At 46.0% G+C, this 25,600-nt stretch overlaps 1 protein-coding gene across 2 annotated transcripts in view; it reads left to right on the top strand.

Moving 5' to 3' along the window:
- Nucleotides 1-25,600, top strand: part of ROR1 (receptor tyrosine kinase like orphan receptor 1) — a 181,170-nt gene that overhangs the window by 135,773 nt on the left and 19,797 nt on the right. For both annotated transcript variants that reach the window (XM_065673143.1, XM_065673142.1), the window contains exon 4: nt 1,476-1,506. In XM_065673143.1, the coding sequence (XP_065529215.1) occupies nt 1,476-1,506 (31 nt within the window). The remainder of the gene's footprint in view (nt 1-1,475; nt 1,507-25,600) is intronic.

Below are 25,600 nucleotides of genomic sequence, written 5' to 3'. Positions count from 1 at the left end.
AGGGATCACTAAATATCAGCGTTCATTCATGTGCTACCTGGGTGCATTCAGACTAGAGGAGAAGAAATACTTTATGCTCAGGTGTCCTCCTTTGTCTCTAGTAAGTGAGAAATTTCAACTTGCAGTTTAGACTGGAGGCATGTCAATGATATATATATATATAGATACAGATATATATAGATATGTGCACACAGGCCCCTGTCAGGTAAAATAAGCACTTTTTCTTCAAAGTCTGTGTGGAGATAATTGCCTTCAAAGCTGATCTTACAACTGAGAAGATTCCAAACAAGAAACAGATTTTATGTGTCTTCTCCACCTCCACATTCAGAAGGAAGCAATTCACTGAGATATTTGCACAGAGTCCTAGTTAATCCTTTCAGAAACTGGACAAATAACACACAAGGAATGATGTGTGTGATGAGTTTCATAGTCTTTTCTCATAAATCTGCCACATTTTCTAAATTATAATAAGAAATCAATCATTAGATGTTCTCATAAGGCAGTTGTCTTTTAGCTAATATCTGAAATTGAAGAGATTTTTGCATGAAAGGGTTATATTTTACAGATGCTTAATATCATACAGATGCTCCTGTGGAAAAGAGTGGGTATTTTTCTTTTTCTTATGACTGGAGCAACACTGAATCTCACAATTTGGTTTCTAGAGCAAATACTCATTAGTATGGACTCACCTGAAATCTGCTGCAGCCGGCTCTTGTGTGGTGAACATGCACTGCAGCCCCCCCAGCCCTTCCAGCAGTTGCCAAAATCCAAGCACCAAGGGCAGTAATGACAAATCACTAAATGGAGACTGACAGAAAGGAGACTGAGCTGAGCTCTTAGGCAGAAGCTCTTCCCTGTGAGGGTGCTGAGGCGCTGGCACAGGGTGCCCAGAGAAGCTGTGGCTGCCCCATCCCTGGCAGTGCTCAAGGCCAGGTTGGACACAGGGGTTTGGGGCAAGCTGTCTAGTGGAAGGGGTCCCTGCTTGTGGCAGCGGGTTGGAGCTGGATGAGCTTTAAGGTTCCTTCCAGCACAAACCATTCTGATTGATTCTGTGATTAACCCCCTCAGCCAAAGCCCGTGGAGGTCAGAGCAAATTCAATCAGTGCATTTGAATCAGGCTTGGGATTAATTTCCTGATAAATAATGAAGACTGATAGGGGAAATGGTGCTGTTTTCTCCTTACATGCATTTGTACAAGCCTCCTGTGGATTGCTGTATCCTTTTCTGTGATGGACCGTTGAAAGCAGGGTGCCTCACCTGTCTATTGTCCTGTCTATGCTGCTTTGCAGGCAGTCACTGCTACAGGATAAGGTCTTGTCTTTGGCGCAGACAAACTGCGACTTGTCTGTTAAACTACATAAACCACATCCAACATGACATACTGTTGCTTTTATCTTTTAAAAGGTTTTCAAAAGCTTCCTGCTTGTTCCCTTACCATAACTCATCACACTGTTTTTCTTCTGTCACTTTTCTAGGTCCCCCGCCAACAGCAAGTCCAGGATCATCGTAAGTTGTTTCATGTCTGTTACGTTGATTCATTAATCTTGCATTTCAGCAGTCAGGAGTTCATTTGTCATTTTGTGTGACGGGAGCACTTTTACGTTCCACTTTAAGTCAGATAGGATGGTAATTTATTATAACTGAATTATCTGTCTCGCAGATATGTTTTCATGTTATCATGTCAACTCCTATTTCTTACCCTAGACTTCTTAATTTCCACTATTATTACCTTTAGATCCCCTGGTGCCTTCAGTCTTTGAATTGATTTCAGTGTACCTAACAAGTATCAGTAGGAACTGATCTTCATACATGTCATGGCCCAATGTGGAAGATATTTATCGCTATAAGTAGGTTTTACTACCTAGGGGCTTCTTACTGCTTTGAAGGGGACTGATGGTTGCAAACTGTATCTGTATCTGTCTGTACCTGTATTAGTAAACTGTCTTAAATCTGAGTTTTAAGTGTCCTGGAGCTTGGGTTTCGTTCCTCCTGTTGGGTCCATGTTGCTGGGTGTGAGCACTTGCCACGTGGTTGTATTTTGGCAGAGGAGCTTCTGTCTTCAGTAGCTTTTGAGGATGTAGATTTATCTTCCCCTCTAGTTTCAAGATACATGATCAAACTTGCTCACCTTTTGTAGTCTCTTATCGTTTCAAGCATGATCTTGAACACTTCTGATGTTTGAATTGATTTTGTGATGGTGCATTCAGCTTATTCGTGTCTTAAATGTATGGAACAATACTGAAAGCTTGTCTCTCCTGGTGAGGGAAGCTTCCCTGTTAGAAGAGAAACACAGTGCCAAGTAACACTTAAATTGGAACTATTAATACAGTTAACAAAGACTGCAAAAGCTTGGGGATGTGAATGTTCCTGGCTGTTGCTATAGATCAGTCACAAAGCGTTGCAGAGGATATAAGTTAGAGAAGCATCTGACCACAAAAGGACATGCTAGGATGCCCTCTAATGGAACATCATAAAATGTGTTTGTCTTCCTTTTTGAAGGTACCTGATGTGAAGTGACTGAGTTTGTTTTGAGAGGGGAACTCTTTGCGTGGACTGCAGCTCCAGTTTGTCATTGGGGTGTTCTGGGGAGGAAAGTTTCATGGTGCTGAGGGACATGGGGGCTGTTGTGCTCTTTAGCAGTTTGGAGACTTAATGAGAAGAGGTGTATTTAGTGTCTACTTCCACCTAGTTTGGGGTTCTATAAGTTGCAAGGTTAAGCAACACATCCTTGGTGGTCAGAAAGTCACAAGAGAGCAGTGTGAGCACAGATGGCAGAGAACTGTGCTGGAATTTGCCTGCGAAGGCCACTCAGAATTGCCTCACTTGTTAAAACAAAATGGATTTGGGAGCCTTCTTCCCATTTTTCTTTCTGGCAGGGTTTGGGAGGTTTTCGCCCCTCTGCAAAAGGAAACCCGCAGTTAAGTAGCTAAAAGCTTCACCCAGTTGTGGAGCAATAACAACAAATGGTCCCTCTGCTTCAGTGAGTGTTGCGCTGAGCTCTAAGGTGATGTCTACACAGCATCATTCAGGCCATGAGGAAGAAACAAACCAGTATCACAAGTGCTAGTTCAGATGTATTGCACTCTGCCTAAGCTAAACAGCCTTCTTCTAGCTTAACATGGCCCTGTCTTATTCTGAGTGTAAACCCCATATATCCAGGGAATAAACAGTCATGGTTTTCTGTATGCACCGTAGCAAACATTAAATTGGCTTTAAAGTTACTTCATCCAAGATTTGCATTTTGTTTTCAGCATTGGTGTACGTGTGTGCAAACACAAAAGGTGAAAAGAAAGTGAGACATCCTCTTTAATAGTTGGCTTTGTAATTGTGCCTTATGATTTTATAGCCATAAAAGATATTTGATCACACTTCATTACCCTGGGACGTTGTGGGCTCTGTCTAGTGAGAGGTCACATTATGTTAAACATTGGAGAGAAACGCCAGAGGAACGTGCAGAGCGATCTCTGTTTCACTGAATGGAGAACATTTACATTCCTGTAGAAAACCAGATTTAATCTATGAAATAAGAGAATCAGGAAGGGGCTTATGACAAAGAAATTATCAACTTGGAACTCATACTAATGAGAGTAAAACAAAGGTCAGTTTATGTCATCTTAAACCTGCATTACATAGGTGTCACAAAAAAGCAGTTGAAGGACTGCAGGCTAAAAACAGCAGTAGTGCATTTAGCCCAGAGGGGTTGTGGTTGCCCCATCCCTGGCAGTGTTCAAGGCCAGGTTGGACACAGGGGCTTGGAGCAACCTGCTCTAGTGCAAGGTGTCCCTGCCCATGGCAGGGGGTTGGAACTGGATGATCTTAAGGTCCTTTCCAACCCTAACTATTCTATGATTATATGATTCTATGACACTCACCATGCATCATTATAGGGACATAGCATAGTATTTTACAGTGTTTAAATGAAGGCTAAAAGTGGAAGAAGCACTTTGAAGGATGTTGTGTAGATGAAAATTCACACTTGGATAATGTTTTTGCCTTATCAGCATGAGTTTTTTTCCCTGATGATAAGGCAATGAACAATCTCAGCGGCAAGCAGCAGCCTTGTCCAGTGGGCGTGCTTTTCCCATGTTGTCTGTATCAATCTACCATGAGTGGAAGGTTCTGTTCATTTCAGGGTCGTATTTGAGGATCATGTGTTTAAAAAACTCCATATGCTCACCACTTTTTTGTTGCATAATTTATAGGCGCCGAGTTCTGCCCTGATGTGATGGCAGGAAAATAGATGGGCCAACTGTAGCTGAAAGAGTAAAAAGGTTAACTGGATGACTTCTGTAAAAGCAGACAGGCAATGCTGGATAACATAAGAACTCACGTGTGTGTTATATCCTTATTCTCTCTGCTTTCTTTAAGCAGTGCTAGAATTAGCTAGAGCCAAAAGTCTGATTTGCCAATCAGTGTGAAGCGAAGAAAAGAAACTCCAGCAGAAACACACCACCACAGTCCATAAGGAAACCAAGAACCCAAAGGTATTGCTGCAGTGTCAAACACGGGCTGACCTGAACGTCCTTCCTTTCACTCTCCTGTGTTTGGCAAAGGTCAGCTTTAAAGTCCTTATCTGCCAGGCCCTGGAGTTACATTCCATTACGGTGCTCTGGTGCTCTGCCTCCCTGACAGAGCTTGAAGAAGCTTCTTTGGTTTCAAAGAACCCCCCAAGCACGCTCCTGCTTTATAAATAAATCATGGGTTTATCTGTTGGGTTGCCGGAAGGTGCTTCAGATACAGCCCCAGCTACAAGCAGCTCAGTGAGCTGTGGGGAGAGTGAGAATGCCTGCGTCCTGCCCTCCGGATGTGTGCCCAGGAGCTGTGTGGCTGCGCCGGCTCTGGTTCTTGGGAATAGTTTCCATGAAGTGGATGGTGTCAAGGGCACCTCCACAGCAGCAGGAGTCTGGAGGGGGCTCTTGTGGCAGATAAGTTGGGTCTTGCTTGCTCTTCGTGTAAGAGGCCACCATCAGCTAATGTGGCCCCTTCTTTTTTCCGTGGAATTTATGAATGCAAGCTCAAATTGATTGAATAACTTGAGGAAGATCAAAGGGAGCATTTTGCAGTTAACTCATGTGTCAGTGTATATTTGTGCAGTGCGTATTTGTCTGTGTGTCCATGTATTGTACACATATATGCGCACCACTGTACCCATTGCTTCTGAAAATTCCCTGAAAAACCATAACTTTAACGTTGTTTTTGAAGATCCCATGCTTCACATCACTTTGAAATTGAGTTTTTATCCATCATCCGTGGCAAGGTTTGGTCCTTTAAGGGTGTAGAAATGTGTATCTTAACCTCAGGTCTCTGTGGTTGCTACAGAGATCGGAATCAGAAGGGGCTGAGGTCAGAGCACAGCAGATTCCTGGAGATGAGAGAATTTGATATAACAGTAGAGATACTTTGGCCTGGGAAATGGTTGTGTGCCCAATCTTTTCCATTGGTGTTGTCCTTTTTTTTTTTTTCCCCATTCTGTGTGATTTCTTCTACTTGGAGCAGTGGCCCTGTGCTTGCCCTGGACTTCACCCACTCCAGGGTGGGTGCGAGTGACTGAAAAGGGACTGTAGTGATCGGACAAGGGGAAATGGGTTCAGACTTAAACAGGAGAGATTTAGGTTGGATATAAGGAAGTTCTTCCCTATGAGGGTGCTGAGGCGCTGGCACAGGGTGCCCAGAGAAGCTGTGGCTGCCCCATCCCTGGCAGTGCTCAAGGCCAGGTTGGACACAGGGGCTTGGAGCAAGCTGCTCCAGTGGAAGGGGTCCCTGCCCGTGGCAGGGGTTGGAGCTGGATGAGCTTTAAGGTCCCTTCCAACCCAAACCATTCTAGGATTCTAGGAAATGAAAGGAGGGGGAGCACACTTGCTCTCGTTTGAAAACTGCCACAAGAGCTATAGCGGTAAAGAAAACAGCAGTGCCATTTCACGTGGTCCAGTGGAAGCATCAGGAGAACAGCCAGGCACCTTCTGGAAGTATTCTGTATGTTCACAGGACATGGTGTTTTGGGTTTTAAAGGAGAAAAATGAATAGCTCATAAATATTACTGCTTCTGGATATGCAGGGGTTACTGCTCACCAGAGACAATGGCATGGATGTAAATCAGGCTGGATGCGTATACCACAGACTGGCACCTCCTGAGTAGGGTATATACAGTCCTTGTGTCAGTATTGCTCTTGAGCAGGCCTTTTATTCTTAACAGAGTGTTTTCTGTATATTACCTAAATAAGACATTGTTTTGTTCTTTATTTAACCACTTGGAATGAGGAGAGGAGAGAAAAAGAAGAAGAGAGGGGAGGGCTGTACTTTAAGGGGCATTTGATTCAGAAGATCAAATGGGGTTTGCAAGGTTATTATGAAACCACAAACCCCACTGGAGTCTCCCATCCTCTTTTTCAGTGATTAAGAGTTTTGGGGTTTTTTTAGTTAAACACATCTGGGGTTTTTAGTAAAACAGATATTTTATACAGTGCCTCTGTGTGGCTGGATGTCAGCGTGGTTCCTTCAGTGAGGAAACGCACAACCACTGGCCACCATCCAGGTGAGACTTGGCCAGCTGTGCGTTCGATTGTGGATTTCAAAGAGTAGCAGGGAAACTTTCCCCCTTTTGGCCATAGAAGCTAAATTTCAGAGAAGAAAAAGCCCTGATAGAGATAGGAGTAGATTCCCTGGAGAACCACTCCAGCAGCAACCTCAGACCCACCACAGCTCCTGCACCCAGGCTGGGTACCACGCTTTGCCCCCAGCATCTTGCTAGAGGAGGTGTATTGACTTCTGGTCCTGTAACATGTTTTGTGGCTGTCACAGAAACTCCATCCATGTTGCTTAGTGATGGAGGAAATTCTGAATGAGGACGGCGTGTGAGTCCCCTGAGTTTTGGTGCAGGATCTTTTATAGCCCCGCTGCGTGCTGGTGCAACAGCTTGTCCATACAACATATAGGATCTGAGACACAACTCAAAGTGGGACATTCTGTGTGGAGGCCAATATAAATACATTTGTGCAAAAAACTCATGCAGTATGAAGATGAAGTCTGAGTGGCTGATGCTGACAGAAACCATGTTACTTTCTGTTGCATTACTTCATTTGAGTGAAAATAATACTCCCTTAGTTTTGCCAGGCTCCGAGAGGCAGATTATCTGCTGTGAGCATGCCAGTCTTGGAACTGAAATGTTTCCATGGAGAGCTGGGCTTGTCCTCTTCACCGGGTCTTTGATCTGCTGCACACTCAATCTGTTCTGCCAGTGTCTCACCTTGTCCTTTGTACTGATTATTCTGCTGTGGTTTTCCTTGTGACGTTCCTGGAGCATCGCAGACAATAAGGTGACTGATGACGGTGTATGGTTGAGGAGGGAACACGCTCTTGGACTTCCTGAGCAAGCAAAACTAAATGAAAACCTCTGGGTAAATGTAGTACAGAAATTAAAATGCCGTATTTGTGTCTTCTATTGAATGAATTGGCTACAGAGAATCTTCTAATGTGTTTTATCTACTCAAGGTACTTACGTAGCTAAATATACACATTATCTGAGAACCCCAGCATCCTTTGCCTCTTTGCCTCCTCTTATCTCCCTGGCCACGTATGCGAAACTGAGCCCAGAGTAAGATTGAAGGTGGGTTTCTGTTGCCTTAACTGCAGCTGTTTGTGTTACTTCAGATGTGGCTGAAGTCACACTCGTCTGGGTTTGACAACCTGGGGTGGTTTGCCCAAGCTATGCATGTGCAGCCTGTAATGAAATAGCATTGAGCTCCGTCTCTGGGGGCCACAATAATCCAGTGACCAAAACGTGTGCCACTGGATTATTGTTCTTTGCTGTGGCTGTGCATCATCCTCTGGTTTTCAGGTGAGTAATGCAGCAAAAATCCAAGTTCTTTGCCACAGAGTGGGTAAAGTTGTATTTTGTGCCAAGTCTACAGGAGCAAAACTGGCCTGTTTGGAGAAGGATTGACCTTAGAAGGTGCTTTTCCCTTTTGAAAGGGTATCGGGTAAATGTTTTCATGAAGTTTAGCTGAAGCGTTCCACTCTTACCTGCCTGTAGTGCAAACAGAAACTCCTGTCCTCATGGGGCACGAAGGAAAGGTATGACACAATGTGGAGACATAGTTGTATTCCTGAAACCAAAGCAATTGCACTGATGTCAGCATCTTTTTAAGTGGGGAGGGAGAAGAAGGGAGTAAAGTACATTGTGATTTGGACCTGAGAAGCATTTTTGTAGTACAAGGGGAAAGACAAACCCAGCTCTTAAGAACTGGGTTTGTTTTCATTCCGCGCAGGGTCACCCATAGCAACTACATATGCACATAAATGTCTGGTGTAGAAATGGCCTTTGTGGAATGCTGCAGTCAGTATCTGAACAGTATTTGGGCTTTTATTTCTGTGAGGTTTTAATACGACCCGGTTGCTTGTTCAGGTGGGTTGTCCATGTATTACAACACAGGGTGGAAGTGAAGATGAAAATATGAAATTCCTTTTACTTGCTTAGGAAGTGCTCAGCTTTCAGGATTTTGGAAATAGAGGATCAGCTCTTGTGCTTTTTTATATTTAGATGTTTTTTCATAGAATCATACAATCATGGAATGGATGGGTTGAAAAGAAGCTTAAAGCTCATCCAGTTCCAACCCCTTGCCACGGTCAGGGACCCCTTCCTCTGGAGCACCTTGCTCCAAGCCCCTGTGTCCAACCTGGCCTTGAGCGCTGCCAGGGATGGGGCAGCCACAGCTTCTCTGGGCACCCTGTGCCAGCGCCTCAGCACCCTCACAGGGAAGAGCTTCTGCCTAAGAGCTCAGCTCAGTCTCCCCTCGGGCAGGTTCAAGCCATTCCCCTTGGCCTGTCCCTACAGGCCCTTGTCCCAAGCCCCTCTCCAGGTTCCCTGCAGCCCCTTTAGGCACTGGAGCTGCTCTCAGGTCTCCCCTTCAGGAGCCTTCTCTTGTCCAGGCTGCCCCAGCCCAGCTCTCTCAGCCTGGCTCCAGAGCAGAGCTGCTCCAGCCCTCGCAGCAGCTCTGTGGCCTCCTCTGGGCTGCTTTTAGGATGCTGATTTAACCTTGCTGTATTAGTTGCACTGAGGTTGTTTGACCATGTTTGATAGATGCTGAGGACAGCACTGGAATATGAATTTATGCTGTTGTTACAGACTAGGCTCAGACAGTCTTAATGTCACTTTTTTAACACCGTGGATCTAGGAACATTTCAAATCCCACAGAGGAACCCTGTGGAGGGGCTGATACATGAAGTACAGACAGAGCATAGATTTTCCTTTCTCTAATTATCAGAGTTTATAGGAACACTTAAAGAAGCCCTGTAATTTCATCATTTGACCCTGAATTACAGTCTCTGTGTGTGTCTTTTCCTGATTGATTTTAAAGGGGCCAAAGTGAGGATAATTGTGAAGTTTCTTCTGTTTGGCAACAGAAAGGAAAAAATACAATCAGGGAAGACCGAGAAGTTGCATTACTTACACTGATCATCCCCTGCAGCCTGCGGGATGTTGTGGTTATGGAGATACTCTTTAACTGTTGTGTGCAGTTGGAAATCTGCGTCTGATTAATAATAAACTTGAGTGTTGTGAGTTAAACCAAATAGCCAGACCTGCCAAGTATTGTTCCTATTAATGCTATATATACTCAGTGTCACACAGAGGCCTTTTTCCCACTGAACTCCTTGGCAGGAGCTGTCTGGGTAGGAGTTTAGTCTACCCCAGGACTATGCTGTGAAGCTCCACATTAAGAATGGTTGGGAAAAAAGTGTTGGATTGGATTAAAATATTGAGCCTTCAGTATTTGGTTTTATTCCATGTTGAATGAAGCTGAGACCAGCAGGGTTTTAGTCTCAGAAAATAATTGTTGCCCCTAGCCCAGCGTATACAACCAGAGAGGAGGAAGATGCTGGCTCTGCTTTAGAGCAAAGGTATGACCTGGTTTTCCTATATTTCATGTGGGCATTCCAGATAACAGCTATTTGGAAGCCAATTCCAGAATTCCTTCTAGAGCTGGTAAAGGATTGCAGCAGCAACTTAATCCAAACCACTGCGTTCCTGTGCAACATTCCAGTTTTCAGAAGATGGTGTTTTCTCTCCAAGACAATTTTCATCAGAAAAAAAGCTCATTTTGCTTTAATCCTAAGGGCATTTTAAATTGCTTAAAAGGATGTCTTGGAGCCTGAAGGCTGTGACAATATTGCAGTAACAATTAATTTCCCCTTCCTGCTCCGTGTCAGGTTACAGTGGTGGCTCAACAGAGCCTGTCTGTGTGCTGCTTTGTTTTCGAAAGCACTTGCCCTGAATGTGTGTCTTGTCCTCAGACGGGGCAAATAAAATGTTATATTTTAGAGTGTCTCTGATTGCCATAGGATTAGACCTGGTTTGTGTTATGCTCAGACAAGAGGGTATCTTAAAACTTCGGTCAGAGATTACTGGTCTCTTGTTTTATTTGCGTGCATTTGCCTCCTTCAATGGCTCTTCATTGAAGAGCTGCTAAAATAGAGATGGGTGCTGTTGTTTTGGGGAGGAGGGGTGTATTTTATGATGCAGCCCAAGTGCCAGAGTTTCCTTCCTCCCAGTCCCAGGCTTTTGGAGCTTTCTGTTCTTCTTTCTATTGTTCCAGTATCTAAAGGGTGGCTACAGAGAAAACGGAGACTTCCCTTTTACAAGGAGTTACATGGGAAGGATGAAGGGTGATGGGCACAAGTTACTGCTGGGGAGATTTCCATTGGACACAAAGGAAAGTCTTTCATAGTGAGAACAATCAACTATTGGAATAATCTCGTCAGGGAAGTGGTGGGATCCCCAGCACTGGACACTTGTAGGTTTCAGCTGCACAGGGTGCTGGGGCATCTAGTGCAGGTCATGCTTTGCCTAGGAAGGTTGGACCAGATGAGGGTTCTGTGGTTCTGTGATCCTGTTCTGGGGGTCTGCTGGTCTAGCTGAAAAAAGAAAACACACTAAAAAGCTCAAAGACTGGGGAGCAGCCTCCTCGTTTTCCCTGTGGTAGCATTACAGTCAACATAAGACTTTGGTCTTGCAGGCGAATACATTACTTGAGTTCCTCTTCTCTTGCTGTTGCTTCATTAGCATTATTGCCTGGTGTGTAGAGGTGTTACGTGTGGGGAGGTGGGTGGAAGGGTCTTTAATGTAGGAGGAAAGGGAAACGGTTGTACAACCTGTGTCATGTACTTGTGGTATAAAATGATTTCTAGCTGTCATGGGATGAGTTAAATGTCACTAAGTCAGAAAACTGAACTTGTGAATCAGTTATCTTAATATGATTTTCTGAAAGGGAAAACTGGACTTCTGTCACATGGAGCAAGCTTGTTTAAAAGCATTGTATGGTCTTGTTGGACTTCACACCCTGCACATTTTGGTGGCCGGATCTTGTTACAGCACTTCCTTGGGCTTTTGGCCATTGGCACAGCACTGGGAGCTGGGCAAGTGGAAGAGGGGAAATAAAGAGTCAAACATTTCAGGAACCAGTTGATGTCTGAGGTCATCTCCAAGGTACAGCGAGATTCCCCATTGCCATAAGGCCTTTAATTACAAGGGAAATCTGTTTAAAGGCCTATAATGTTTCTGTGGTTGCTCTAAAATACCTTTACTAACCAGGTTAGTAAAACCTCAGTGGGCAAATCTCAATCTCCTTCTCATTTTGTTCTTTGCCTTTCATGCCCAGCTGTTGCTGATCTTCCTTACACAAATCCTCTTGTGCTATTTGCAGTTTGTGCTGATGGGGAACCCAGGAGGGATCTGTCAGAGGTCCATCAGATGGCAATGGCATGTAGAGGCTCCGCTCCAGGCACAGCTTCAAGCAGGTTTTTGTTTTAGCTGTTAGCTGCCAGGCTCACTACCAGCGGGCTGGGAAATGGATTAAGATGAAACATTTGGAACATTAGAGTAGTGAAAGCTCCGGTTGCTTGCGGTAGGAATTATTCAAGAGAACAAAAAATGGTAATAATAATAATAATTACAGTTCTCCAAACAAAGCGTGGGGACTTGGAGAGGGAAAGGCAGCTCCTGTGGCCTCTCTGCAATGCATTTGTTTCCTCTTCCAGGCTCTCTTTCACCCACATAAAAAGTCAGCTCTGTCCATATGTAACCCCCTTCTTCCTGCCCCTCCTTCCCGAGGGCTGTTTGTGCTTCTCCTCGCCTTTCACATGGACTCAGCACTGAGCTTTTGCTTTTCACCCTAATGAGACATCCCAGGGCTAGGAATTCGGAGCTGTGTGCTGGTCCACATCTTTTCCCCCAAATCACTGTTCAGACAGGAGCTGGGCAGCTGCAAAATTCTCTTCTTTAATCACCCCCCATGCATTTTTAGATATTCTGATTTCATGAATGGTGAAGGCGTTTCTCCTTCCACCATGAATAATGTTTTATGCTTCCCTTGGGCTGGCCTGGCCTGCCTGCTGGGAGCAAGCTTCTCTGCTCCCAGGGGAGGATGAGTACGGTCATGTGCCAGGTGCCCCCATACTTGCATGGGTCTCTCTGGTGAAGACCACAGGATGGTCATGGAGCTGCTGCGAGGGCTGGAGCAGCTCTGCTCTGGAGCCAGGCTGAGAGAGCTGGGCTGGGGCAGCCTGGAGAAGAGAAGGCTCCTGAAGGGGAGACCTGAGAGCAGCTCCAGTGCCTAAAGGGGCTGCAGGAAACCTGGAGAGGGGCTTGGGACAAGGGCCTGTAGGGACAGGCTAAGGGGAATGGCTTGAACCTGCCCGAGGGGAGACTGAGCTGAGCTCTTAGGCAGAAGCTCTTCCCTGTGAGGGTGCTGAGGCGCTGGCACAGGGTGCCCAGAGAAGCTGTGGCTGCCCCATCCCTGGCAGCGCTCAAGGCCAGGTTGGACACAGGGGCTTGGAGCAAGCTGCTCCAGTGGAAGGGGTCCCTGCCCGTGGCAGGGGTTGCAACTGGATGAGCTTTAAGGTCCCTTCCAACACAAACTAGTGTGGGTTTCTGTGACCACCTGGAAATCAGCAATTTAGAAGGGCCACCCAGTGCCATTGGCAACAACATAACCATCCAAAATGAGTGCTGTGAGCCTGAGCCCTTAGACGAAGGAGCTATGAAAGCCCATGAGAAGCTGGAGGGAACAGTTCTTGCCCTGAGCTAACAGCACAGCTCCTTGTTGCAAGGACATGTCAATCATGTCAATCTCAAATTCAGACTTTACTCTGGACTTCCTCAGCCTGTAGGAGAACCACTGGTTTCAGTCTTGGGGTGAGTGTTTGTTCAGTCTAGTAAAAACATGAAAAATGGGAATAAATCTGCATTGACCCAAGGTGCTTTCAGTGCTGCAGTAGGGTGTAAAACCTTCAGAAGGAGTTTTCCTATAAAAATAACAGTGTTGGGCAGCCCGCCTGTATGTAGTTACCTACTCAATGGCAATTTGTGTTACTCCATCACAAAATCATTGAGTGCAAGGAAGAAGATTATAAGGTGTTACATTATTTATCCTGATAATTAAAACCACGCATGACACGCTAGCTTTGGCAGTTCAAAGGCATAACCCTGGACGACTTCAAATACTGTAAAAGGGGTTAATCATTGATTTCAGAACGTGTCAAATTTACTGATCTTGTTAACAAGAAAATATGTGTGGTTACCTTGGTGGGGAAGGGAAGCAGTTATCATCTGACCTCTTATTAGCTGGATGCTGTTATTGATGCCTGAGCCAACAAAGATCAGTGTTAAGCAAAAAATGAATCAGAAATGTTCCCCTGCCGTAGTTTTCCAGGCACATTTCTTGTGTCAGTAAGTTTACATTAAATAAATAGATTTTCTCACAGTCCTGATTTTGCTCCAGATGAATGGGCACATTCTTTTGCCACAGATCTGCCCAGCAATTAGCACCAAGAGCACTTAGCAAGCAGATCCCCTTTCAAGGTTCACAGCTAGTTTGGAGATTTGGAGGGTTTGGAGGTGGCAAGAGACCATTGCATTCTTCCATCTACACAGGCTGTAGTACTTCTCTCAAGTGTGTAATGTTCCGAATCCCGTGGGTTTGAATTAACTAGGGCACATCCTTGGAAAGAAGAAAAAGAAGTGTCATGTTGAGTTGATCTGTCTTTAACTTGTGGACATGCTCACACCGCGTCAAGTCAAATTCTGTGCTTTCTGTCCTAAAATCATAGAATGGTTTGAGTTGGAATGGACCTGAAAGTCCCAACCCCCTGCCACAGGCAGGGACCCCTTCCACTGGAGCAGCTTGCTCCAAGCCCCTGTGTCCAACCTGGCCTTGAGCACTGCCAGGGATGGGGCAGCCACAGCTTCTCTGGGCACCCTGTGCCAGCGCCTCAGCATTCTCCCAGGGAAGAGCTTCTGCCTAAGGGTTCAGCTCAGCCTCCCCTCTGTCACTTTAAAACTGTTCCCCCTTGTCGTATCGCTGCATGTCCTTGTAAAAATGCCTTTATAAGACTCTAAATATACAAACACTGTTTTCTTTACAACCCAACTCTTGACTTCGCCAAAGCAGGTCTGAGAGGTCTCGTTTCCTTAAGCTCCCGGGAATTGCCACCAGCTCTGTTACTGCCTCAAATCCTCTGTTGTTTGGGCTTCATTTCAGCCATCCCACTGTTTTGTCTTCGATGATGAAGACATGGAGTCACTTGGGTCTGTCCAGGACATGTGTGAGTATCAGCTGTGCAAGGGCTGCCAGTTGGTTAAGTCAACAGTTGTGAAGAGATCATGGAGACATTGTCTTTTCTAGTTCTTGGATCCAAGCCATCTTGACCTGCCTGTGTTTAAGAAGGTCTTGTTTTAGTAGGTGCTCTCTAATGTCTTCTTTAGTTACTTTTGGAATAGAAACTATTTTGCTTAATTACTATGAGAAATAATTAAATGTATTTACTCTGCACTATTGTTGACAATGCCACCGTTTCCTTTTTTCACAAAACAAATATGAATTATAGCAGAATCTGTTAGTCCTGGACTTTAAAGCAGAGTAAAAGCTTCTCCTGTACTGTTTGCAGCTGTGTTAGTTTCAGGAACCTCCTTGTCTGATTTTTGCTTCTCATGGCAATGTTTTAGCATTTAATTAATGTTTGGTGCTGTCATTTTTCCTCCTCAACGGATGCAAATTAGCCCAGGCACAGGGAGCAGGTGAGGATATGACCTTCCATGAGTGTACTGTCTTCTGCACGTTTGAAAGGAACAAAAGATAATGAGCGAAAACGTTATCCCAGCAATGCTAAATGTGAAGGAATGGTCTGGAGAATGTCTGCTTTGTGTTGGGAGCAACCCTTGGCATTGGGAGCTGCGACTGTTTCAGGGTCTGATCTCAGCTGTATGGGGATAAACCCAGAGGAACTCCATGGGTTTCTGTGGAGCTGCTCCATATTTCTCCTCAATCAGGATAACACAGGAATGTTACTCCATGCTTGGAGAGGTGTTTTTGTGAGACAAAATAGGCAGCCGTGCTCTTGCCAAAATAAAGTTTCTTGGCTGGCTAAAAGGAGCAATGGTGGATAAATACCAGTGCTCCCTTTGAGTTTCAGCTCACGCGCACTATGTGTAAATGGCTTCGCTACATGGATGGTATGTGCACATGCCTTTTAAAATGATGTTTGCCTTAATCCTCATTTATTTTTTCATGCAGTTGTACAGTACATGTTTTATATTACAAGGCCACGATAAGAGTTAATATTGATATGAACCAGCACTTTACCTACTCAAAGATAAAACCCAGCCTTTAGATTTGATAAAGTCCAACTGCAGAAGTATGCCAGGACAGACTTGACTAAAACAAGGTTCTAGAAACAGTTCTATTATCTGAATATCTTAAATCATATTTTTCTAGTGAGTTAATGCATTAATATAATACATAACTTTCATATAACCTCATCAATACCAATTAATTTTGGTGTCACCATGCCATGTGGAGGGCAGGTAGGAAGCCTGGCGGATGTGGCTTCACTTTCTAACTGAGGAACAGTAGAGCTGGATGTTACAAGACCCCATTCAATTGAATTACTACTGTCAGTTGCTGACACATTGTAATAATAAAACTAAATAAACCAATTGGGATAGTTTTATTTGTTGGGAAATACCAGTAAATTTCATATCCTGCAAACTTAGACAAGTCCAGAAAAATACATACAAGGGGTGACGGGTTCAAATTTAAACAGGGGCGATTTAGATTGGATGTAGGGAAGAAGCTCTTCCCTGTGAGGGTGCTGAGGCGCTGGCACAGGGTGCCCAGAGAAGCTGTGGCTGCCCCATCCCTGGCAGTGCTCAAGGCCAGGTTGGACACAGGGGCTTGGAGCAAGCTGCTCCAGTGGAAGGGGTCCCTGCCCGTGGTAGGGGTTGGAGCTGGATGAGCTTTGAGGTCACTTCCAACCCAAACCATTCCATAATTTTATACGTTTTCCTTCTTCCACCACTTGAATCAAAACCCCGTGGTGCTGGTTATGGGGGAAGTGTTTTATTTTCCACGTTGAATTCCAATTATTAGCTGTAAATGGGCTGCAGAATGGCATTATCTTGTATCTTGTATGGTTTCTACAACACCTTCCTGCAAACAAACTGGCCTTTTCTTTCAGTTGCTCACATGCTTTAAGCTTGTAGTGTTTGGGACTGGTTGGCCTCGCAAAATTAGATGTTTCTATCTTTATTTACTACAACAGAAACAAAACCAAAAGAGGTCCGAATATACTTAATACTTATTTTAATGCTGCTGCCAGAAAACAGGCAGGAAGGAGGTGTATTTACTGGTTTGGAATAGCAAAGAGGAAAAGGCAGTGACTGCCTTTCTTTTGTAGCAGCTAAAGCTTTAGAAGGGATTTAGCCCATTTCTGAGCAGAAAGCTGCAGTTTTTACACAATTCTCTCTTCCAATGAGGACTTTCAGAATTTAGGGCTAAGCATCCTTTTCAGGGCTAACCAAAGCCAGTTCCTGAAGCGCGATTGCTTCCCTCTGCTCTGTGCAGCCTATGTGGGGAGGTGAAATGCTTTTAAAGAAAACGAACAAGTTCCCTGTGCCTTATCCAGTTACCTTTGCAGAACGGAGGGAGAGATCTTGATTTTCACTGGGGCATATTTGCATTTGTGTTTGTTGTCTTAAGAATGAGTTTCTTATCTGGAAAGCAGTCTTTTTCACAAGACATTCTAGGTTTAATATAACTCGTGATACCTTTAAACCAGACTGGCTATTCCCAGCTGAGGAGCCTCTATTTATGTGTGTCTGTCAGGAGCAGAATTTATGATAGAGCTGCAAGTTATGTGAACTTTAAATGTTTTCACAGTTGTTAAACCTGACCAACTATTTCAGTGAGACGAACTGCTTAAAATGGGTTTGGGCTTACCAGCTACCCCCAGCTGAAGTATGCGTTTTATGCTCATAAACACAGCAACCTCCAGACTGCTCGTCAGTGGAGAAGAACGCCGTGGCCCTACCTTGACATAATTCCTAGGAAAGCCATTGAGAAAAACATGTTTTCTGATAGATTTCCTTAAAGGAGTGTGGAATTCCAGATCATTTTTTTCGCATGTAGTTGCTTTCTCACCGTCTTTACTTTGTAGTGCCTGGGCTCTTCCCTATCCCATCAAATGAACCACAGATCCGTGTTTCAACTTCTTCAACGGAAGAGCTTCTGCCTAAGAGCTCAGCTCAGTCTCCCCTCGGGCAGGTTCAAGCCATTCCCCTTGGCCTGTCCCTACAGGCCCTTGTCCCAAGCCCCTCTCCAGGTTCCCTGCAGCCCCTTTAGGCACTGGAGCTGCTCTCAGGTCTCCCCTTCAGGAGCCTTCTCTTCTCCAGGCTGCCCCAGCCCAGCTCTCTCAGCCTGGCTCCAGAGCAGAGCTGCTCCAGCCCTCGCAGCAGCTCCATGGCCTCCTCTGCCCTCGCTCCAGCAGCTCCATGTCCCTCTTGTGCTGCTGCCCCAGAGCTGGATCAGGACCGCAGGGGGTTCTCCCCAGAGCGCAGCAGAGGGGCAGGATCCCCTCCCTGAGCTGCTGCTCACGCTTCTTATTGATACCTGAATTAGTACTGCAGGATCTGACAGCGGTGTGCAGTGCTGGGCAGTACAGGGTACATGTTGGGGTGCTGAAGTGCGTACCCGTGCCCCTGGGTTCAGACATTCCTCATGCACACCGTGTGCTCCAGGATTGCTCTGGGTAAAGCTCAGCAACTTCAGCAGGATCTGTGCAAACGTGTGTTAAATAAAAGCACAATAACATAGCTAATTTTTGCAGTAAGTTCGAGTTTATGGTGGTTACTGCTATTTTTGCAGCACTTGTGGAGTGCAGTAGTTATTGATGGGTGCAAATTTTTGGTCAAATAATGGTTTAAACAAGCTAACATTATATGTATTATTTTTAATTAGCTTGTGCTGAGGCATGTGTTTCACTTTTAATGCAAGTGTCACATTGGTGAAGTCTGGTTTGCATCATGCTGAAGGTTAAAATATGAGGTCACCAGAAGAAAGACCTGGTTGAGTCACAGAAGACAAATTAAATGTTAGAAGGAAGGAGAGGGGAGGGAGGAGCAGAACTAAAGCTGTGACTTCAGAAAATAAGGTGAAGCAGGAAAGAGTTAGTGAGAGATAAAACGGGCTGCAGACGTTCTGAGGCTCTTTTTGTGCTGTCCAGCATTGACTCTTGGTGCTTGCGAGTGTTGGTATTGGTTAGAAATAGTTAAAGCTGTGGTTGCAGTGTCTGGAGGCTCAGGAAGGAGCGAGTTGTTGCTCTCTGTAAGTCATCTCTCCTGGGCAAAGAACAAGCTGGAATAGTTCTATCAGGGGATAAACAAGGTTTTTAACACATGCTGCTGGAGAATGGGAGGTTTGAATGTCCTTCCATAGGAGAGAAGGGAAAAAAATGCATAGGATGGAAAGATAGCTTGAAAATGAAGATCATTTCCCATATTGTTTAAATATTCTACATACTAATACCATATAAAATTGTCTTCAGATGAAATGTGTTCTTTTTTGATGTTCCTTTATGAATGTGCGTTATTTCCCGTGTATTAGAAGTCTTGGCTATGGTGTTGCAAAGGTGTGTATCATAGAGCAGCAGGCAAAGCCTCTTTTGCTGCACACTTGAGCAGTTTCAGTGGTCAGCAGTGAATGAGCAGTTGTGAGAGCCAGGAATCATTAGCAATGCTAACTGGGAAACTTAAAATGTGAATTTCTCCTAGAAAGAGCCCAGGATGTCTGACAAAAGAGATTTAATGTAAGGCAAACAGAAAGGTGTTACCTAAAACCTTGTTGTTATTCCACCCTCTTCCAATCCCAGGGATTCAAAGTGCCCTTGTCCCTGCTGTTTGCTCAAACCAGCACTCCTAGGAGGACCCAGCTCCTTCTGCATTAAAACCTGGTTATGCCACGCTTCTGGTGTAAAGAGACCTTCTCGTGTGGGATCAGTTGCATGAGCACTCGCTCTGAGGCCCCGTTGTGCCTGTAAAGAGGGAGTGAAATATGTGGGAATAAAGCCCAATATTGGGGAATAAAGCCCTTAATGTCCAGATCAGACCATTTGAAAGGTGACTCAACCTGGACCCTATTTCACTTATAAAGTTTCTTTTGTATCATAGGGGTGGACTTTTCTGTGTATTATGAGGGGAGGGAAAGTTGTGGAGGAGATGCACAATGGAATCTGCAGCTTATTTAATTGCTCGGTGAAATCTAAACAACCTAATAATGAATAAATTAATATCGGGGATTTTTATCTGATTAGAGACTGAATGTGTGATGTGACCTCTTTGCAGTCCTATGTGCGTCCTTGTGGCATACCCCAAGAGGCAGAACATTGTGTTGTTCTCCCCTGTGCGGCAATGCCGTAGGTGGAGATCAGTCCCGAGGGAATATCAGCTTCCCGGTAAAATAGGTCACCTCAGTTCTTCTCCTGCCTATGAAAGCAGTAAGGTGTTCGGTTAAAGAGCTCTATTGGGTCTGGTGGTTTGGTATCGCTTGCACAAATAGAGCTGCACCAAGCTGTGATGGTTGGGCGTGGGTGGCTGATGGAGATGCAGCAGTTGGGCTGTAGCATCCTTTGATGCTGCTTGTAAAATGTGTGTTCAAAAAGGCCATAGTTATTAGGGATTTGGACAAGAAACTGTAGAATGGGGCCAAGAGAAAGACTCTTCCCTTTGCCTGTGTCTAATCCTGTGTCCAGCTTCCCGGTGCAGTGCCCGAGGGTTGCTCTCTTGCAGTGTAGGAGGCAGATGTGGATGTGGTATGGTGTGGCCCTGTCCATCCCCTCCTGAGGGCCATTGGACCAGTGGCCTGAGCCCCTGGGTGCAGATGTGGGTCTGGTCTCACTCAGGGCAGAGCGGCTGCAGTGGATTTATGGGGTGAAGCTGATGATCGCTCCATCAAAACCTCCTTATCTGCAGCTTAATGCCTGATGAGAGGTGGATAAGGAACGTGTGCGTGAGATCATTGCGGCTCCGTGCAGGAATCCAGGAGGAAGGGGGGTGTTTTTCTGTGCAGTACAAAGGTTTGATAGAAGAGGCAGCATTTAGCACTTGTAATCTTACCCTGCTTGACTGCTCTTCAGAAACATGGAACATTTTTTTCTCCTCTGCATCTAGAAACTTGGACCAACCAACCTTCCAAATGTAACCTAAAGAGAGCTTTGTCAAACACAACAGAAGTGCAGGCGGTTTCCTGCCAGTTCTATAACTACGAGCATATGATTTGCATTTCATCTTGAATAATGATGTAAGAAATCTGCCAGGAAAGATCCAAACCCTGTTCCCAGGGTTGTTTCCTAACCAGCTGCAGCTGCTGAGCAAGCGTGCAGGGATGCCCATTGCCTCTCCATTGCCTGTAGTAAGGAAGGGGTTGTTATAACGTATTTAAGAGGAGAGAGGCTGATATCCAGTTCCCTTATTTGTTTAGATCAATATTTAGTCAATATTTAGCTCAAACTCATGGCCACCGTTACTGAGCTTTTCTGAGCAGCTTTTGCATCCCTGAAGTGACTCATTTTGATAGAGATGCTGTAAAACCTTCTGACGATGACAAACACACAGTAATTGCTTCGGAGCATCCTTGCCAAGGGATTAATTGCATGAGAGAGGTATTTTCTGCAGCTCCCAAAGCTGTGGGTGCTGCTGTGCTGCCCAGATGAGGTTAGTAGAGAACACATGTCAGCTCTCACCAGTGATGTTTATGTCTCTGCACAAACCTGCCTCCTTTCAGCACCAAAATCCTCTAACAAGGAGTGACTGGCGGAGGGGAGTGCAAGGATGTGGAGCCCTGAGAAACCCTCACACCCATCAGTTTGGGAAGTTGCGGGATTTGGGGGTTCAGGGAATTGTGCCTGTCCCAGTTTTAGCAGAGAATGGCCATAAAGTGGCCTCAGTCCTGGCTCAGGCCACTCAGTGCCATCCCATCTGCTGAGCCTGCAAAACAGCATCCCAGATTCCCATTCATTTTGGATGCTTTATCCGTCTCTGGATCATTGGTGTCATGGGGCTGACAAGAAACCTGGAGAGGAGCTTCGGACAAAGGCCTGTAGGGACAGGCCAAGGGGAATGGCTTTAACCTGCCAGAGGGGAGACTGAGCTGAGCTCTTAGGCAGAAGCTGTTCCCTGTGAGGGTGCTGAGGCGCTGGCACAGGGTGCCCAGAGAAGCTGTGGCTGCCCCATCCCTGGCAGTGCTCAAGGCCAGGTTGGACACAGGGGCTTGGAGCAAGCTGCTCCAGTGGAAGGGGTCCCTGCCCGTGGCTGGGTTGGAGCTGGATGAGCTTTAAGGCCCTTTCCAACCCAAAGCAGTCTGGGATTGGGTGATAAAGCAAAACCCTCCATAACCCCAGCTGCAGAATTGTAGGTGCCTGACTCAGTGTTGTCCCCTGGGTGTGCTGGGGCACTTTCCTGTGCCAGGGTGATGGGAGCTGAGCTCTCTGCTCACACTTCTCTTGTCCCTCTGCAGATACCCTTGGAACAGAAGGGTATAAAGCACTTGGTTGTCTGAAGGAGGCACCGTTGGCTGTATTTTCCCATCAGTGCTCTGCTGTTGGATATGAATTACTGAGATAAACAGCTCTGACTGGTTTAGTGCTACGGGAGAACTGTTGTTTTTAAAGGAAGACAAACTGCCTTTCACTGTGTAAGTGAAAGAAGCGCCTGGACAGCCTTCACACAGAGCCAGAGCTCCTCCAGCTCCACTTGGGAGATCTCACAGATAATACACCGTTTATTTGCTTTAGCTCTTCAAACCAGTTAATCTTCATAAATGAGTCCGGCTTTGCATGCACACCGTAATCCCATGCTGGCTTTATGTAGGCATCATCCCATGTCACCGAGTGTTATGATGTCCTTTGCCATGCTGCTCTTACTAAACCCTCACTGACTCAATGGACACTCCCCTATTGACACTGCTGTCACTTAGAGATTTGCTTTCCAAAATAATGGTAATCCAGCTGACTGACCTAAGGGTAAGTGTGTATCCTGGCAGGCTGGCTTTGGAACAGCATCAGGAGGGAGGGAGGGCAATGCTCCTACCACTGCCCTTGGGACACTGAAAGCATTTGGGACTTTGTCTTGCCTTGTCTTCTGCCTCTCCTTTGCCCGTTTTCACTCAAGATACCCAAATTAGTCCTGTATTTATCACAGAATCCGGAAATAGTTTGGGTCGGAAGGGACCTTAAAGCTCCTCCAGCTCCAACCCCTGCCACGGGCAGGGACCCCTTCCACTGGAGCAGCTTGCTCCAAGCCCCTGTGTCCAACCTGGCCTTGAGCACTGCCAGGGATGGGGCAGCCACAGCTTCTCTGGGCACCCTGTGCCAGCGCCTCAGCACCCTCACAGGGAAGAGCTTCTGCCTAAGAGCTCAGCTCAGTCTCCCCTCAGGCAGGTTCAAGCCATTCCCCTTGGCCTGTCCCTACAGGCCCTTGTCCCAAGCCCCTCTCCAGGTTTCCTGCAGCCCCTTTAGGCACTGGAGCTGCTCTCAGGTCTCCCCTTCAGGAGCCTTCTCTTGTCCAGGCTGCCCCAGCCCAGCTCTCTCAGCCTGGCTCCAGAGCAGAGCTGCTCCAGCCCTCGCAGCAGCTCCGTGGCCTCCTCTGGATATAAATTGGACATAATTCAGGATTCTTTTATATTGGGTTCTCATTCAAATCCTTTTTAATGCAATATTAAAAACAAGGGTAACACAAGAAAGAAAGAAATCCATCCATGGGGTGTGGTGAAATGACCACACAATTACAGCAGCATTGAAATATGTACTTTTAATACATTGAATATTGTAACAATAAATAGAGCATGATCTCACGAGGTTCAGATTTTCTATTAATTTATTAAATGCTTGTAAGTGAGCTCATGTACAAGCCTGGTTGCGGGGCTTTTGCTCATCCGGGTTCCTGGCCCCGTCACTGACATTTGCAAGGAATGTTGTTTAGATTCAGGCAATTCCTGGTTATTTAGAAAAACCCTGCAAAGAAGAGTCAGGATGCTGGGAGTGGACTTTGATGGAGAATCTTGCAGAGAGGGTTTGGATTTAGAGAACACAGTGCAGGGATGCATTTGGATGTGGTGGGTACCATACAGCTCCTCGAGGTTTAGTGTGAGCTGATAAGAAACAAGTTGTAAACTGATCGCTATTGCCTTTCCACTGCTGCGAGCAAGTTCATCTGGTTTGCATGGGGATGTGCTGGGAGGCAAATCAACCTTTCCATTCACCAGAGCCATCGGGCCAGGAGCAGGTGAGATAAAGAGATCTCTCCTGATATGCCCCATGCATGTGGAGCTGGAAGCACTCTTTGGCTTTCATGTTTACCTCTTCAACATGCCAAAGTCAGGCGGGGTGAAAAAGAATATCCCAGATGGAAGAGGAAGACCTTGCTGTGCAGTGAGGTTACACTGAGGAAGCCATTGGGAGGGTCTGGGTGAGAAGGGGAGGGAAGGAGGAGAAGCAGGAGCACACACCTGGGTTTAGGGCTGGTTTGTTACTGAGTTGCCATTGCAGTGTGTGACAAGCTGCTGGTGAGCCGGGGCTGACAGGTGGAAATGCTGCCAGCGCAAAGCACAAGAAAATTAAAGGGGGGGAAATGAGCCCCGGTGGTGGCAGTGGGTTCCGTGTCAGTTGTTTGCAGTCTTGTGTGTGTGCTGTGACTTTGGTCTCTCCTGGCTCTGTGTAGGTGACTCTTGTTGAGACCTTTGCCATCTTAAACTGCATGGGAAGGACAGGGTCCTTTTACCCATTCAGGCACTTACTCATGTTCAGATGTACTTGGGAAGACCTGAAGTACCTAAGCCCAGGGCTGATCTTTCTGTGCAGCCTCTGTAATCCATAGAAAGAAAGATACTCAAGTTTGGGCTGTGTGAAGGCCCAGTGCATCCCATGTTGATGCAGGCTCTAGTTTAGGTCAGATTACATGAGCGGATTGGTGTGGACACCCTTCAAAGCTCTTACTCAGTCTTCTGTAAACTTTGTGCAATCAGATACTTAAAGACACCTGAGTTTAGTGTAAATTTAATCCACGGTGTTATTACTACATGAAGCCAGAAGTATTGTCACAGGGGAACTGCAGCGGGATCTGAAAGCAATGGGCAAGCTCCAAGATAAACATCAAGGCTAGAAATATTTAAAGACCTAAATAGAAAACAGAGTGGAAACTGAATCTGAAAAGAAATGGTCTTGAAACAGCACATTGCTGTGTCACCTGTCAGTCATTCAACCCAGCACTCGCCTTTTCCTTGTGTAGCATTCGCTGAACAGTCACAGGGGTTCTGTGGATGGAAGAAGCAGGACGCGGTGCAGGGGCAGCACCCACACCCCAAAACCTGTGCACTGAAGTTGGGGTTAAACGGCGACACTCCTGCAAGCTGGCATCATAGGATCATGGAATCCCAGAGTGGGTTGTGTTGGAAGGGACCTTAAAGCTCACCCAGCTCCAACCCCTGCCACGGGCAGGGACCCCTTCCACTGGAGCAGCTTGCTCCAAGCCCCTGTGTCCAACCTGGCCTTGAGCACTGCCAGGGATGGGGCAGCCACAGCTTCTCTGGGCACCCTGTGCCAGCGCCTCAGCACCCTCACAGGGAAGAGCTTCTGCCTAAGAGCTCAGCTCAGTCTCCCCTCGGGCAGGTTCAAGCCATTCCCCTTGGCCTGTCCCTACAGGCCCTTGTCCGAAGCTCCTCTCCAGGTTTCCTGCAGCCCCTTTAGGTTTTCACTCGCTGGCTGCTCTCCTCTGTAGCTCAACAAGGAATTTGTACAAGTGACCAAGTCCATTCCCAATCAGCAATGCCTGTGGGCTTGATTGACTTCCATTTCATTAGGTCTTAAGCTTATCTGTAAATTTTAACACATTAGTTGCTGAATCAGGCTTGATGTATGTCCTGTTTTGACCTTTTGCTGTGGGTAGATTTGGATCAGGACCATGAAGCAGATACACATTTGAGCACTGATGCTGTGATTTGCTTACAAGAGCATGTGAGGTATGCAAAATGTGAACTATGTGAAAGGAATTGTTGATCTCTGCCTTGATCCCAAGAAACTGATATCTGTGTTTGAAAGCCAAAGCTGCTGAAGTGGCTGCCAGCTGGCAGCTGGAGGTGGGAAACGTGTTTATGCCATGTAGGAGCTCCGTGTGCTGCTGTGGGCTCCGTGTCAGGCCACGACACAGGGTTTGGATGAAATGTCTGATGAGCAGAGGGTGTTCAGGTTAAAGCCATTCCCCTTGTCCTGTCCCTACAGGCCCTTG

The sequence above is a fragment of the Lathamus discolor genome, chromosome 3 (genome assembly GCF_037157495.1).
Source record: "Lathamus discolor isolate bLatDis1 chromosome 3, bLatDis1.hap1, whole genome shotgun sequence".
Lineage (NCBI taxonomy): Eukaryota > Metazoa > Chordata > Aves > Psittaciformes > Psittacidae > Lathamus > Lathamus discolor.
This window is presented reverse-complemented; position numbering and strand designations above follow the sequence as displayed.